Source organism: Triticum urartu, chromosome 5A (genome assembly GCF_056163025.1).
Source record: "Triticum urartu cultivar PI428250 chromosome 5A, HENAU_Tu73, whole genome shotgun sequence".
Taxonomy (NCBI): domain Eukaryota; kingdom Viridiplantae; phylum Streptophyta; class Magnoliopsida; order Poales; family Poaceae; genus Triticum; species Triticum urartu.
This window is the reverse complement of record NC_141877.1, coordinates 487906045-487921155: the sequence shown is the minus strand read 5'-3', so window position 1 is coordinate 487921155 and position 15111 is coordinate 487906045. Positions and strand designations below refer to the sequence as shown.

The following is a 15111-nucleotide window of genomic DNA, read 5'->3' as shown; positions in this document are numbered from 1 at the left end:
AAAACTTATGTCGGCATAGCTGTTTTTGATTTTAATAAAATATAAAGACCTATATTCAAAAGAACATGACAACACATTGTTAACATGCTCGAAAAAAATACAAACTATATATATATATATTCATAATCTATGGAAAAATACAAACCACATATATATTCATATAATACATAAAAAGCATAAAAACATATGTAAATTTTTTTTTGTAAAAAATATGTAAATAAAAAACTATGCCGACGGCAAAGCTGTCGGCATAGAGACGACATGGTTTAGGTGTGCTGCGAGCCGCGGATCGCTGACGTGGCGTCTATGCCAACGGCCGTCGTTGGCATAGCTACGTCGCGGATCGGTGACGTGGCGTGCGGAGATATGCCGACGGCCGCCCGTCCCGACCATCGGCATAGTTTTGACGACGTTAGCCACTGGTCACGGGCGGGGTCGCCGGGCCCATCTGTATGCCGACGGCTGCTGTCGACGTGTCGGCAGCTGTACCGACGGCCGTTCTATACCGACGGCTGCCGTCGGCGTAGGTCAGGGTAGCCCGACGGCCAGGACTAGGCTGTCGGCATAGCTCTAAGTAGGCCGACGACAGTCGTCGGCATAGTTCTGACCGTCGGGTTAGGACCGTTTTCCGGTAGTGCTGGATCCACTAAGATATTTTTTTGACATATAACCAAGAAGCTGGATATTAAGTAAACTAGGGTATATATCTGTCTTCCAAGATGTATTATTTAGACATATAACTAGGACATTAAGTAAATTTTACTAGAAGGCACCTGCAATAACTAAGGTTTAGGATTTGTATTCCGGTGCATAAATGTGATGCGGGCTCATGTGCCGCCGAGATTAGGTCGTCGCGTCCAAAATATGGATCGCTAACGACCGAGATTAAGGCAGGTTTGGTTATGATACGACTTGGGCTATACGTCAGCTAATTGTAATCGCGCACTCTAGGCTAAAGCCTTAAACCCTCGTCTCTCTCTACCCCATTTCCCCACCTCCCCTAGGGTTTTGCACCATGGCGTCGGCATCGCGTGCGCTCCTCCTGTCGTGGCTATCGCCACTCCCCGCCGCCGGCTCCCGCTTCCTCCGCCCGCTCGCCGCCGCGGGCAGCCTCCTCCCTGCGGTGCTGGTCCCATCCCCGGTCGCGGTTGCCAGGCGGTTCGCGACGCAGCCTGCGCACTCGTCGCTGCGGGACTCGTCCCCGAACTGGAGCAACCGCCCACCCAAGGAGACAATCCTCCTCGACGGGTGCGACTTTGAGCACTGGCTCGTCGTCATGGAGCCGCCCCCAGGCGACGGCGCCAACCCCGACATCCCCCGCGACGAGATCATCGACAGCTACATCAAGACCCTCGCTCAGGTCGTCGGAAGGTATGGATCCCAGTACCACATTCCCCTCCCGCGCTGACGCAAGCCTCACATCCTCGAGGTTCTGGAGCCTAACCTCCAGCCCTCCACTTTGTGTGTACAGAGAAGTGAAAAGTATCGGTTTCTGCTAGCAGGGCTTTTCTGACCAGCATCTATTTGAGATTGTGCTAGTAGTTCCTGTCTATTATGTTCATTATTGACTATGGCAATCTGCTTATGACAGAATGGGAAATCCATTTAGCCGGTCTGTGTTAGTGAGGTCTCATTTTGATGTTATTGACTATGGGAATCTTATGACAGAATGGGAAGTTCATATTGTCAGTCTGTATTGCGAGGTCTCATTTTGATGCACAACTATATTTGGAAGTGTTTGGAAATTAGCGGGCAAGGAACTAGGTTGAAGATTGGTAGATGAAGTTTGGTTATTTTGTAGATTTATTACTTATGGAGGTGATTTATCGATTTGATGTGTTATGACCCGGAATTGTTGAGGCGCGATAAGTGTACCTTACCTAGCTGTTTTGTGTCACTTAATCATTTACATGATGATTTCTATGCATATTCATTCAGGAATCACACTCAATCATTTGTGTTGATGGTGATTCTGGCTTGAGGAGCATGCTTGGTGTCAGTTATTTGTATGTACATAGACGACTATCAGTGCACTAACTTCCTTGGACTATGTTGCAGTTTCACCATTTCTTAGTAATTTTGTTTGCCTCTTTGAACCATAACAACTCATTGCTTTGAGGAGAACAGAATAGAGTTCTCCTTGATGTCTTGGTTGTCTCCAGTGCTAACATGAAATGTGTTTCAAGTCATCTTTGTGCTTCATAATTAACATATCTGTATCTTGAATCTTTCCTATCTTCCAGTGAAGAAGAAGCAAGGATGAAGATCTACTCCGTGTCAACTCGGCATTATTTTGCTTTTGGAGCCCTAGTATCTGAGGAACTCTCCTATAAACTCAAAGGTATTGATCATTACATGAAATTTTTGGTATTGCAACTTTTTATGAAGGTGACTTCACATGGTCTTCGTGTAACCTCATGCCTCTAAATTTTTATCTCCAGAGTTGCCTAAGGTCCGCTGGGTCCTTCCTGATTCATATCTGGATGTCAGAAACAAGGACTACGGAGGTAAATGATTATGTGCTTCCTATCTTACTTGTCCACTATAATAATTTGAAATGGTTGCTGCTTACCCCCTGATTAGTTAATAGATTTACCACTCAGCTGCTATTTATTATGTTGTGTTATGAGCATCTATCTTAATTGCATGTTCCAGACCTAGGAATTTTGAGAATCCCTATATAATACTCCCTCCGTTCTTAAATATAGGTCTTTGCAGAGATTTCAACAAATGACTACATACAATTCCTAATATCTACGCTCTAAAATATGTATATATACATCTATATGTAGTAGTCCATTTGAAATCTCTAAAAAGATTTATATTTAGGAGGGAGTACTTCTGTTTGAGGTTGTAATTTTGTCTAGCACATGCTTTTAGGAATTGTATTTTTACTAAGTCTTAGGGCATGATTTACCTTCAGATTATTTTTCCATTTATTGATTAATGATCACTGTTGGTATCCAATTTGTGCTGCAATTCCTGTAGCATTTTGCATTATAGTTTAGCAGTAAACTATAGTAGTGGTGAACATCTTATCATTGGTATCATGTGGAAATTCAAATTTCTAGTATTTGAGTATAATCTTCGCTGCTCTCTGTATCTTCATTTCTACAATATGTAGTAAAGGATGTCACCAATACATATGATATCTATTCAATAACAAAAATGAAGATTGGTGACAACTTGATTAACTGGTACGTAACTAGGAAGTTACGTTGGCCACTGTTACTAACCACAAACTTTTGTTTGTGATGAAACCTGAATATTACACGGTTCACTTAAAATTAATTAGGAGCTACTCCCTCCGTCCCATAATACAAAAACGTTTTTGAAGCTGAGTATATGACACTGAACCACTTCTCTAGTTGCTAGTGTTTGTTTAAAATATATATAGTCCTCCTAGTGGTATACGTTTTTGGCTGCAATCTGTCTCTCTTATTAACATATAAGTGTTTGTCGTTCTGTCTTGGCCTTTAAGCTCCTTGAGGTGGCAGCTTTAACATCTTAACCTGTTGCATTTCCTGGATGATTTGAGATTGTGCAACATATTCATTTTTCATCTTCTTCACATGGCAAAGATATCTTGGTATATCTGATGCCTTTTCTTGCATTTCGGGGGAACCATTTATTGATGGGCAAGCTGTTCCTTACGATCCCAAATACCATGAGGAATGGGTGATTAACAATCGCCGTGCTAATGAACCCCGGCACAAACGCGGCGACAGACCTCGTAACTTTGACAAGAGAAGGGAGAACACACATACCAAAGCAGGTCTGCTCCACCAAGTTACCAGTCTTCCCGACCATCAACCGAAGATTAGAACCAAATGCCACCCCGCGACACTTCTCCAATGCGCCCTGCACAAGGGCTGCCACCACCAAATTACTAGCCCCATGCAGCAAACCGACAATCAGGTTATGTTCCAGCAGGGGGACCAAACTATCAGAACACACCACACCCTGGATACCAAGGTGCCCCAACTCCTGGGTATCAAGCTGGTAACCAAGGTAACCATGGTGGCAACATGCACGGCGGTCCAAGCCCTGCCTATCCGAGCAACAACCCTGGATACCAGGGTGGAGGTCCAGGTGGCAATCCGTCGCCCCCTTCCCCAGATGGCAACAATCCTCCCTACCAAGGCGTTGGTCCTAGCTATGGTGGTGGTGCACAAGGATACCAAAACATAAGCTACCAGGAGGGCAGTGGCAACTACAACAATGCCGCACCACCGACCTATGAGGGCAGGGACGGGCCAGGGAGGCATTACCAATAGAGAACACTGCTAGAAGAGCACAGGGACGGGCCAGGGAGGCATTACCAATAGAGAGCACTGCTAGAAGAGCACCGCGTAGGAAGTTCGTACATGCTCTGCTCGTGTCTTGTACTCTCGTTTGTTGCTCACTTGCTCTCATGGACTTTTATGCATGTATACTATTCTCTCTCCCTATTGGTGTTTTGAGAACTAGAATTACTAGAAGCTTAGCTAAGTGCTCATTGTATTCCCACTTTGTCCAAATAAATATAATGCTGTGATGACTATGTTTTCGTATGTGCTCATTGTTTGTTCACTTTATATCGAAATAAACACAGTGCTGACTGCTGACTATGGTGCCAGAGCTGTTTTTTTTAGACAAAAGCTGTGTTATTTGTTGATTGGCACATAAACACGTGAAAGGCTTAGATCCTAGGCCGAAATCGAATCGCATCGATCTTCTTTTGCGGCCCATTACACATGGAGGTCCATATCCCTAATACAACAGATCACACTCTTTACAGCCCAAGCCCAGTGAATGGAGATATTTCGGTGGCCGCAACGAAACACGGGCCCCTCTATAAATCGCACTCTCGCTGAAGCCTTAAACCCCGTGGTCACTCCCCGTCCCATTTCCCCCATCCCCCATCCCCGCTAGGGTTTTCCACCATGGCGTCGGCGTCGCGCGCGCTCCTCCTCTCCAGGGCCTCGCCCCTCCACGCCGCCGCCTCCCGCTTCCTCCGCCCGGTCGCGGCCGCGGGGAGCCTCCTCCCGGCGGCGCTGGTCCCGTCCCCCGCCGCGGCGCCCTGGGCGGCGGCGAGGCGATTCGCGACGCAGCCCGCGAACTCGTCGCTGCGGGACTCGTCCCCGAACTGGAGCAACCGCCCGCCCAAGGAGACGATCCTCCTCGACGGCTGCGACTTCGAGCACTGGCTCGTCGTCATGGAGCCGCCCCCAGGCGACGGCGCCAACCCCGACGTCACCCGCGACGAGATCATCGACGGGTACATCAAGACCCTCGCCCAGGTCGTCGGAAGGTATGGCTCCCCGTGCCACATCCCCCTCCCGCACTGACGCGCTCCTCGCATCAGGGTAGTTTTATGGTGCGTATGTTTGGATCTGGATTCTGTGGAGGGGATTCGGGGTGGGGAATGGCGAGCGTTGTTAAGGTAATGTAGTGGATGGTGTGCTAGCGTCTGTTGTGATACTAGCCTCCAATTTGTTTGTACAGAGATTGAAATTACCAGTTCCTGACCAGGGCTTTTTTAATTTATTATGCAGCAATAATGACCGCATGGATGTTTGAAATTGCTATGTTAGTTGAATAGAGACGACTGATGCTCTGATCACTGTTTTAGAGATCATGCTTGTTGTTCTTAGTCTTTTATATGCAATATTAACTATGGTAGTATGGTTATGACAGAGTGGGGATTCATTTGTATGGTCTATGTGGGTGGGGTATTGTTCTGATGCACCGACATGTTTCAGGGTGTTTGGAAATTAGTGGGTGTAGAGACTCAGTTAGAGAGGGGTCGTTGAAGTTTGGTTATTTTGTAGATTTACTGATGGAGGTATTTTTATCGATTTCATGGGTTATGAGTCGGAATTGGAGAAGTGTGATAATGTGTCCATTGTTCCTATCTCATTTTTGTGCAATTTTATCATTTTAATGCTCCTTTCACATTACTTGGGGATCATGCTTATTATCTGTTTTTGGTACCTAGACAACTGTGAGTTCACTAACTTTTTTGGTGGACATCTCTTGCAGTTTCACCGTTTCTTAGTATTTTTCTTTGCTTCTCTGAACCATAACAACTTATTGGTTTGATGATAATAGAACAGAATTCTCCATGATGTCTTGGTTGTCTTCAGTCTTAACATGAAGTGTGTTTTTAGTCATCCATGTGCTATTCATAACATATCTGTATCTTGGATCTTTCCTATGTTCCAGTGAAGACGAAGCAAGGATGAAGATCTACTCTGTGTCAACTAGGCATTATTTTGCTTTTGGTGCCCTAGTATCTGAGGAACTCTCCTACAAACTCAAAGGTATTGATCATTACATGAAAAGTCTTGTATGTGATCTTTTTATGAAGGTGACTTAAAATGATCTTGTGTTAAATGCCCCTAAATTATTGTTTTCAGAGTTGCCTAAAGTCCGTTGGGTTCTTCCTGATTCATACCTGGACGTCAGAAATAAGGACTATGGAGGTAATGATTATGTACTATCTGACTGAATATTGACTACAGTATAATAATTTTAAATGCCTGTTGCTCTTTCCCTGACTAGGTAATAGATTTACCACTCTGTGCTGCTACTATGATGTTGTGTTATGATTATCTTAATTGCATGTTCCAGATCTAGGAATTTTCAGAATCCCTATATAATACTTTTTCTAGATGTTGTAATTTCCTGTAGCACATGCATTTTAGGAATTGTATTTTTACTCAAAAGGTTAATATTGTTATCCTGTCAGAATATTTTTCCATTTATTAAACAATGATCATCATTGTTATCTTATTTGTTCTGCTGATTTGCTTCTGTACCCCGTTGATTTATAGTTAAGCATTTATCTGTTTAGTGATGAACATCTCATTGTTGTTATCGTGGAGTTTTCTAGTATTTGAGTTAAATCTTGACTGCTCTCTGTATCTTCATTCCTACAGTATATAGTAAAGGATGTAACCAGTATGTAAAATATCTTTTCAACTGAAAGAAATGGTGTTTGGTGACAACTTCGTTAATTTTTAATTGAATTTTGAGCTTATGTTGGCCCCTGTAACTTTTTGGTAACGCTACAAACTACAAACTTCTGTCATCTGATGAAACCTGAATATAACAGAGTACAACTCAAAATTGATATGAGAGCTATATGATAGCGCTTCTGTAGTTTCCAGCTTTTGTTTAAAGTATACATCGTCCTCCTAGAACTATATATCCTAGTACAGTATAAGATAAGGGCTATATCCTAAGATAAAAATGCAAATCTGTATGATTATCTAGCCTGTCGAGTGCTTTGAGCAAGACGATTTATAATATCAAGTGTTTGTCATTCTGTCCTGGCAATTTGAGCCCCTTGAGGTGGCAGTTTTTAACATTTTAACCTGCCGTTTCTTCCCTGGATTATTTGAGCTTGTGCACTTTTTCCAGTTTTCATCCGTGTCCATATGTAAGAGAGTGTATCTGATGCCTTGTATTTCAGGAGAACCATTTATAGATGGACAAGCTGTTCCTTACGACCCCAAATACCATGAGGAGTGGGTGAGAAACAATGCCCGTGCCAATGAAAGATCCCGGCGCAATGACAGGCCTCGCAACTTTGACAGGTCGAGGAACTTTGAAAGGAGAAGGGAGAACACACAGGCCTACCAGAGTGGGCCTCCAAACCAAATGCCACCCCATGATGCTGCTCCTCCAAGTCGTGGTGCACAGGGCCCGCCGCCGCCTTCAGGTGCTCCACCAAATTACCAGCCCCATGCACCAAACCCACAGGCAGGCTATGCTGCAGGAGGTGGACCAAACTATCCAAATGCACCACCACCCCCTGGATACCGAGGTGCCCCAGCCCCTGGCTACCAAGCTGGTAACCAAGGTTACCAGGGTAATCCTGGTGGCAACATGCACAATGGACCAGGCCCAGCCTACCATAGCAACAACCCTGGATACCAGGGTGGAGCGCCAGGAGGCAACCCGCCGCCACCTTTCGCAGGTGGCAACCAGCCTCCTCCCTACCATGGCGGTGGTCCTAGCTATGGTGGTGGTGCACCAGACTACCAGGGCCAACCAGGTGGTAACCCAGGCTACCAAGGTGGCGGTAACTACAGCAACGCCGCCCCTCCTCCCTATGAGGGCAGGGACGGGCCAGGGAGGAACTACCAGTAGAGAAGACTGGTAGAAGAGCGCTGTGTAGGAAGTTAGTAAGAGCTATGCTCGAGTCGCCCTATGTTGTTCTCGTGGACTTTTATGCATATATTCTCTATCCATAATGGTGTTTTGAGAACTAGAACTACTGCAAGCTTAGGTAAGAAGTGCTTTGTTTTTTTCTCTTTGTCGAAATAAATACAATGCTGACTATCGTATGGAACCAGAGCTTTGTTATTTGTTGCCGTATTGTAATAGCAACATGTTCTGTGTGTTCTATTGAATCACTTTTATATTCTGTCTGTGTACAAATGTGTTTGGAGCTCATTTTTGCGTTTTAAGTGCATGCATATTCATTCCATCTGTAGAGACCAATTTGTTTCCGCATGGACCCAGTTTCTCTTTTACCAAGTAGTCTGTGGCTTCTCCTCAAATCAAAGTGTCATCTATGATTTGCCGTTTCCCCCTGCTCCAGTGATTTGTGTCACTTTTGAGGGATTTGAGCTTTCTTCAGGATTTGGCCCAACTGTTTGTCACACTCACGCGCACCAGTTTGCCACTTTGTTCTGATTTCAGCGAACAGTCAAAGCTGTAGTGCGACCTGCAGTTATGTGGGAGCTGTAGCGGTCGTGATTCCGAGATCCTGGTAGCATGTTTAGAAAGTAAAGAAACTAGGAAGTTCTTTGATTCAAGTGAAGCAAATTGTCCAGACGAAATTTCATGCAGAATATGGGTATGGCCAATGTTGGTACAACATTTCAATTTCGGTACAAGAGAGGAAGTACGATCGTCCAGAATACTTTTACATGTAGAAATTTTCGACTCTGAACAGACATAATAGTAGTACTGATAAGCAAATTCTGATAAACACCCCATTTCAATTCCGTGGCTTGAGTATCTACATCCAAACAGAGCCTATGTCTGTATGCTTTCCAGTGCAATCGTTGCAAAGCTCCAATCACTGCATCAACCTCATACATGAACACCGAAATATCACCACAACCGTTAGAACATGTTTGTTAACAAAGGCAGAAGAAACATTTATGCTTAAACTGTTAAACATGACAGGATGGCCAGACAAATATTCTTTGGTGTACGCAATTGCAGGAGAAGAGGAAGTTGTGAGGGGAACTAAGCAATCCCACTCTACATAACCTCTAGGGTCAGGAAAAGATCATAAGTCCTGTTACTTTCCACATTTATGTCTGAAACGGATAAATAGAACTTCTTTACATTGAAGTAATATGAGTATTCTTGGTAGGGGCAGCAGATTTATCTAGGATAAAAAAATGATAAGTGCAAAGAAACTATAACCATACATAAATCTAAAAAAGGAACAAAAAAAAAAACCTGTGGCAACATCACAGCTGTCGTGACTCACTTTCATCTATAAATGAGACATCAAGAGAAGTACACAGAATGGTTACAAACTGATAACTATCTCAAGCCAACAAGTAAAATACGTGAAGAATGAGTAGCAGGCTAGCAGCACCAAGGTTCAAGCTACCATGGCCTTCTCCTCTTTTATATATCATTGAAAGCTCTAACCACACTTGCTGAAAGTCAAAAAACCTTGTGACGTGCAGCCTACATCACAAGGCTACGCCTGAGCATTCAAATAACACCGTACACCTCCACAAGATATTATTATTTTTTCACAATGAACACAAGATATTAGTTTTAATCATTTGTATGCGGCGTTATTAAAGTAAGACAAATATCATAGTGTCTTATATGTCATGTGTATGTCACCCATCAGACAAAGCAGGGGAGGCAACATTTCTACAAGATTCTGAAGTCACTTCTTTACTGAGTTCACTCGAGTGAATTGCAGAAAACCACCACATTGAAGCATAGATTTGCAGAAAAGATTGGTTTACGAATTTCTGCCATAAACCACTGATTCTTGGCCTAATCTTTTGCAACAAACACTACACTAGTGCAGAACCGGACAATAGCACCGGTTCGTAAGGCCCTTTAGTGCCGGTTCGGTAACCGGCACTAAAGGCCCCCCCCCCCTTTAGTACCGGTTTAGCACGAACCGGTGCTAAAGGGCAACCACGTGGCATGAGCCAGCTCCGGGGGCAGGGAGCCCTTTAGTACCGGTTGGTGACACCAACCGGTATTAAAAGGCTGGGGAGTTTTGGGTTTATGATTTCTTTTTCATTTAATTTTGTGTTTTCCATTTAATTCTTTTTTGTTTGCTGATATTTTACGATACTACATATTGTACACGTTATGCATATATATAAATATAATTCTTAGTAGAACCGATCACACACACACACACACACACTTAGCTAGCTATATACAATTTCTCCTAATTGGTGCCTTCGGACCAATGACATTAGCCTAATTGGTGCCTTCGGAGCACGATAACAATTGGAAGTGGTTCATGGGGGCGGTAGCGGGTAAAAGTATTCTCCTTTGGGATCTATGACCCGGTCGAGCAAAAATCCCACTATTTCCTCTTGAATTGCTTCTATGCGGTCCTCTAGTAGGAGGTTCTGTCACACCTCTTTGAACTGTTAAGAAGGATATCAATATGCATGTGTATTATTTGTGTGACTAGATATCGATAATGGTGTAAAAATTGTGAATAGTGTTCTGACAAACGTACCTACTCCTGTCTTTGAGATCTGCTCCTTTCGGACGCCATCATGCGAATGTTCTCGCAAACGTAGTATGCACACAGATTATTCCCCGGCGCCTGCTTCAGGGCCTTTACGAGAATGGAATTTGATCAGATAATAATTAATCAAGCATGATAATTAAAGAGATGGCAGCTAGCTAGTACTACTTAATTACTTACCATGGGTCGATACCATTTCAGATTTCGTTTCCATTGACCTGGAGTGACGCTGATGAACTTTGCCCAAGCCCTGCCCGCCGACAAAGAAAATGAATAAATGGGTTATTAAATAGTTGTTATCAGGAAATGATGAACTAATTAAATAGGCCGAGATATAGTTAATAATGATTGAAATTACCTGTTGACTATCCCCTTCACGATGGTGTAGTCAGTTGGTTTCTTAAGTAGTGAGTCTAGTACTTCAACTGTTCCTTCATCAACTTTAATGATTAACAAGATCCAGTGAAATCTGCATGCACACACGTTTGCATGTCTTAATTAAGCGGGCATATGTAAGCAAAAACATGTAGCTAGCTAGTAGGCAAAAACAGAATTTGTAGTACAAGACAGTGTGACTCACTCGAAGTTGTAAGGAAGTAGTATATCTTCATTGTATTTGAGGCGCTTGAAGAACTCTAGCATGCTTTCCTCTATACTTTTTTTGTAATATGGATCTAATTTCCATGTGTATTCATTAATGGTATTTGGGTCAACGAACCCAATGCCATAACATCCACCTTTTTTCATTTCATAAATCTTCATCCTGCATAATACCACAGAAAAGAATATAGTGAGGATAATTACATGTAATGATTGATCAAAATGATCACTACAGCTAGCTTGAGACTTAAATTACAGAAAGAAATCACTTACAGACAATAGCAACTGACGATAGATTTGTCGAGTGCATCTTGATTGTATAACTGAAATAGTTCTGAATACTCAACGGACACAACTTTCTCATGGTAGTAATGATCCTTCTTGACATTCACCATGAGGGACTCTCGATTGGAATTCTTGGTAATGTCCATGTACCATTGATGCAATTCATACATTCTCGTTGGGAGCTTCTTGACCTCGTCTGGCTCGACCAAAGGTTGGCCCCGGACATATTTTCGTTTTATTTCCTCCTCTCTAGTCGGAGACATGGGCTCGATATCGAGGAGTTGTCCAACAGTGATCTTGAGCATTTCAGCCTGCTCAATATGCTCCTCGGTTATTACCACATCGCCCAGCTCGGGAACGTAAACGGTTTGCCCACAATAATATTGGGCGCGCCTACTCTCATGTGTTGTTGGCACAACAAGCGGGGGGGGGGGGGGGGGTTTGATTGCGCCGCCTGTTCTTCCAGCTGGGGAACGGTTTTACCGCATGTTTTGCCAGCTGATTTGCTCGACCTCGAGCTCGCCTCTTTCTGTAGACGTGCTCGATTTAACTTCCTGAGGTGGCGCTCATAGTCTGTGTCAACAGGCTTGGTAGCTGGTGCGCTAGCCATACGAATGAAGTGGTCAATCTTTTCCTTAGGCACTTTCTCCCTTGGCGGCGGTGGCGGTTTCGGTGCAAAATGGGCTTCCACCTCGGCCTTCGATATGGCTGCGTTTTCCTCCTCGGACTTGTCGTAAGGCCTCTGCGGAAGAGGCGCGAGGATGCTTGGACCATATTGAAATCGCTTGCCTCCGCCTGTACCTCCAGTACTACCTCGACTTGTACTGCTACGCACCATAGCTGAGGCGGCTCTCTTCCGTGATTGCTGAGGCGACGAAGACGGCTGACGTGGCTGAGTTGGAGGAGGAGTGGCCTGAAGCTGTGCCGGACTTGGAGGAGGAGTGGCCTGACGCTTTGCCGGACTTGGAGGAGGAGGAGTGGCCTGAAGCTGTGCCAGACTTGGAGGAGGAGTGGCCTGACGCGTTGGTGGACTTGGAGGAGCGGGAGTCTGCTGATTCGATGGCGGACTTCGACGAGGAGTCGGATGACGCGGTGTCGGTGGCCTTCGAAAGATGATGCAATCCTTTCTCCATAGGATGATACGATGGAGGTCCTCTCCCAGTGTGTGCTCCTCGTCACCTCCAGGAATGTCAAGCTCTAGCCCCGAATATTGGTCCACCACCTCATCAACTAAGACACGAGCATAGCCCGCTGGAATCGGGTTGCAATGGAAGGTTGCCTCGGGGGGATTTGTAAAAGCAACGGCGCCCGCCACCTTCATGGATATGTTCTTCATTTTGAAGTGTAGCTCACAGTTAGTGTTCTCCATGATGTCATCCACTGGGTAGCTATCCAGCAATGCGTCGCCCGGGGCGGAACCCACACTGCTTCTCGGCATGGATGGGACGGTGCTATCCAATGCTGGATCATCCGCTAGCTGCTGCAGCTGCTGAGACCCCCTTTGCTGGCTAAGTGAGTCGATCTGCTCCTGCTGCCGCTAGAATTTGACTGCCAAGTCCGCGTGCGCTGATTCTAGGCCTTGAAGGCATTCATAGTTGTAGGATCGAAAGTATGTCTAGAGGGGGTGTGATTAGACTACTTGACCAAATAAAAACTTAACCTTTTCCCAATTTTAGTTCTTGGCAGATTTTAGCTATTGTAGGACAAGTCAAGCAATCATCACACAATTCAAGCAAGCATGCAAAGAGTATATTGGCAGCGGAAAGTAAAGCATGCAACTTGCAAGAATGTAAAGGGAAGGGTTTGGAGAATTCAAACGTAATTGGAGACACGGATGTTTTTCCCGTGGTTCGGATAGGTGGTGCTATCCTACATCCACGTTGATGGAGACTTCAACCCACGAAGGGTAACGGTTGCGCGAGTCCACGGAGGGCTCCACCCACGAAGGATAACGGTTGCGCGAGTCCACGGAGGGCTCCACCCACGAAGGGTCCACGAAGAAGCAACCACCCACAAAGGGTCCACGAAGAAGCAACCTTGTCTATCCCACCATGGCCATCGCCCACGAAGGACTTGCCTCACTAGCGGTAGATCTTCACGAAGTAGGCGATCTCCTTGCCCTTACAAACTCCTTGGTTCAACTCCACAATCTTGTCGGAGGCTCCCAAGTAACACCTAGCCAATCTAGGAGACACCACTCTCCAAGAAGTAACAAATGGTGTGTAGGTAATGAACTCCTTGCTCTTGTGCTTCAAATGATAGTCTCCCCAACACTCAACTCTCTCTCATAGGATTTGGATTTTGTGGAAAGAAGATTTGAGTGGAAAGCAACTTGGGAAGGCTAGAGATCAAGATTCATATGGTAGGAATGGAATATCTTGGTCTCAACACATGAGTAGGTGGTTCTCTCTCAGAACATATGAGTTGGAATTGTGTATGTGTTCTGATGGCTCTCTCCACGAATGAAGAGGAGGTGGAGGGGTATATATAGCCTCCACACAAAATCCAACCGTTACACACAGTTTTCCAATCTCGGTGGGACCGAATCAACAAACTCGGTCGGAACGAAAAGGTAAACCTAGTGACCGTTAGAGATTTTCGATGGGACTGACATGCAACTCGGTAGGACCGATATGGTTAGGGTTTGGGCATAACGTAATCTCGGTGAGACCGATTACACAAACTCGGTGAGATCGATTTTGGTAATTAGCTAACCAGAGAGTTGGTCAGGCAAACTCGGCGGGACTGATTTGCTCTTTCGGTGAGACCGAAAAGTTACAAAAAGGAAACACTGAATTTACATTGCAATCTCGGTGGGACCGATTTGCTCTTTCGGTGAGACCGAAAAGTTACGAAAGGGAAACAGAGAGTTTGCAATCCCATCTCGGTGAGACCGAGATTCCTATCGGTAGAACCGAATTGCTAGGGTTTGGCAGTGGCTTATGACAAGTGAAACTCGGTGGCGCCGGATAGAAAGAATCGATAGGACCGAGTTTGGCTTAGGGTTTAGGTCATATGTGGATATGGTAAAGTAGTTGAGGGTTTTGGAGCATATCACTAAGCACATGAAGCAAGAGGCTCATTAAGCAACACCTCATCCCTCCTTGATAGTATTGGCTTTTCCTAAAGACTCAATGTGATCTTGGATCACTAAAATATAAAATGAAGAGTCTTGAGCTTTTGAGCTTGAGCCAATCCTTTGTCCTTAGCATTTTGAGGGTTCCACTTTCACATCCATGCCATGCCAATCATTGAGCTTTCTTGAAATAGTCATCTTGGAATAGCATTAGCTCAATGAGCTATATGTTGTTATGAATTACCAAAACCACCTAGGGATAGTTGCACTTTCAATCTCCCCCTTTTTTGTAATTGATGACAACATATAGATCAAAGCTTCGACAAATGATAATAAGCATGAAATATATCGTCGCTTTGAGAAGTATGTGACAAGTAAGAGGTCCCCCTAAATTTGTGCA

General features: G+C 44.6%; 1 protein-coding gene and 1 pseudogene across 1 annotated transcript; both read left to right on the top strand.

Moving 5' to 3' along the window:
• Window positions 1-1015: 1015 nt before the first annotated feature.
• LOC125556370 (uncharacterized) lies at window positions 1016-4277 on the top strand (annotated as a pseudogene).
• A 583-nt stretch (window positions 4278-4860) lies between these two features.
• Window positions 4861-8416, top strand: LOC125509968 (uncharacterized). The gene is made up of 4 exons (XM_048675043.2): window positions 4861-5293; window positions 6208-6305; window positions 6402-6467; window positions 7460-8416. Exons 1-4 carry the CDS (start codon window positions 4926-4928, stop codon window positions 8137-8139), a joined length of 1212 nt encoding a protein of 403 aa, XP_048531000.1. The 5' UTR covers window positions 4861-4925; the 3' UTR covers window positions 8140-8416.
• Window positions 8417-15111: the final 6695 nt, after the last annotated feature.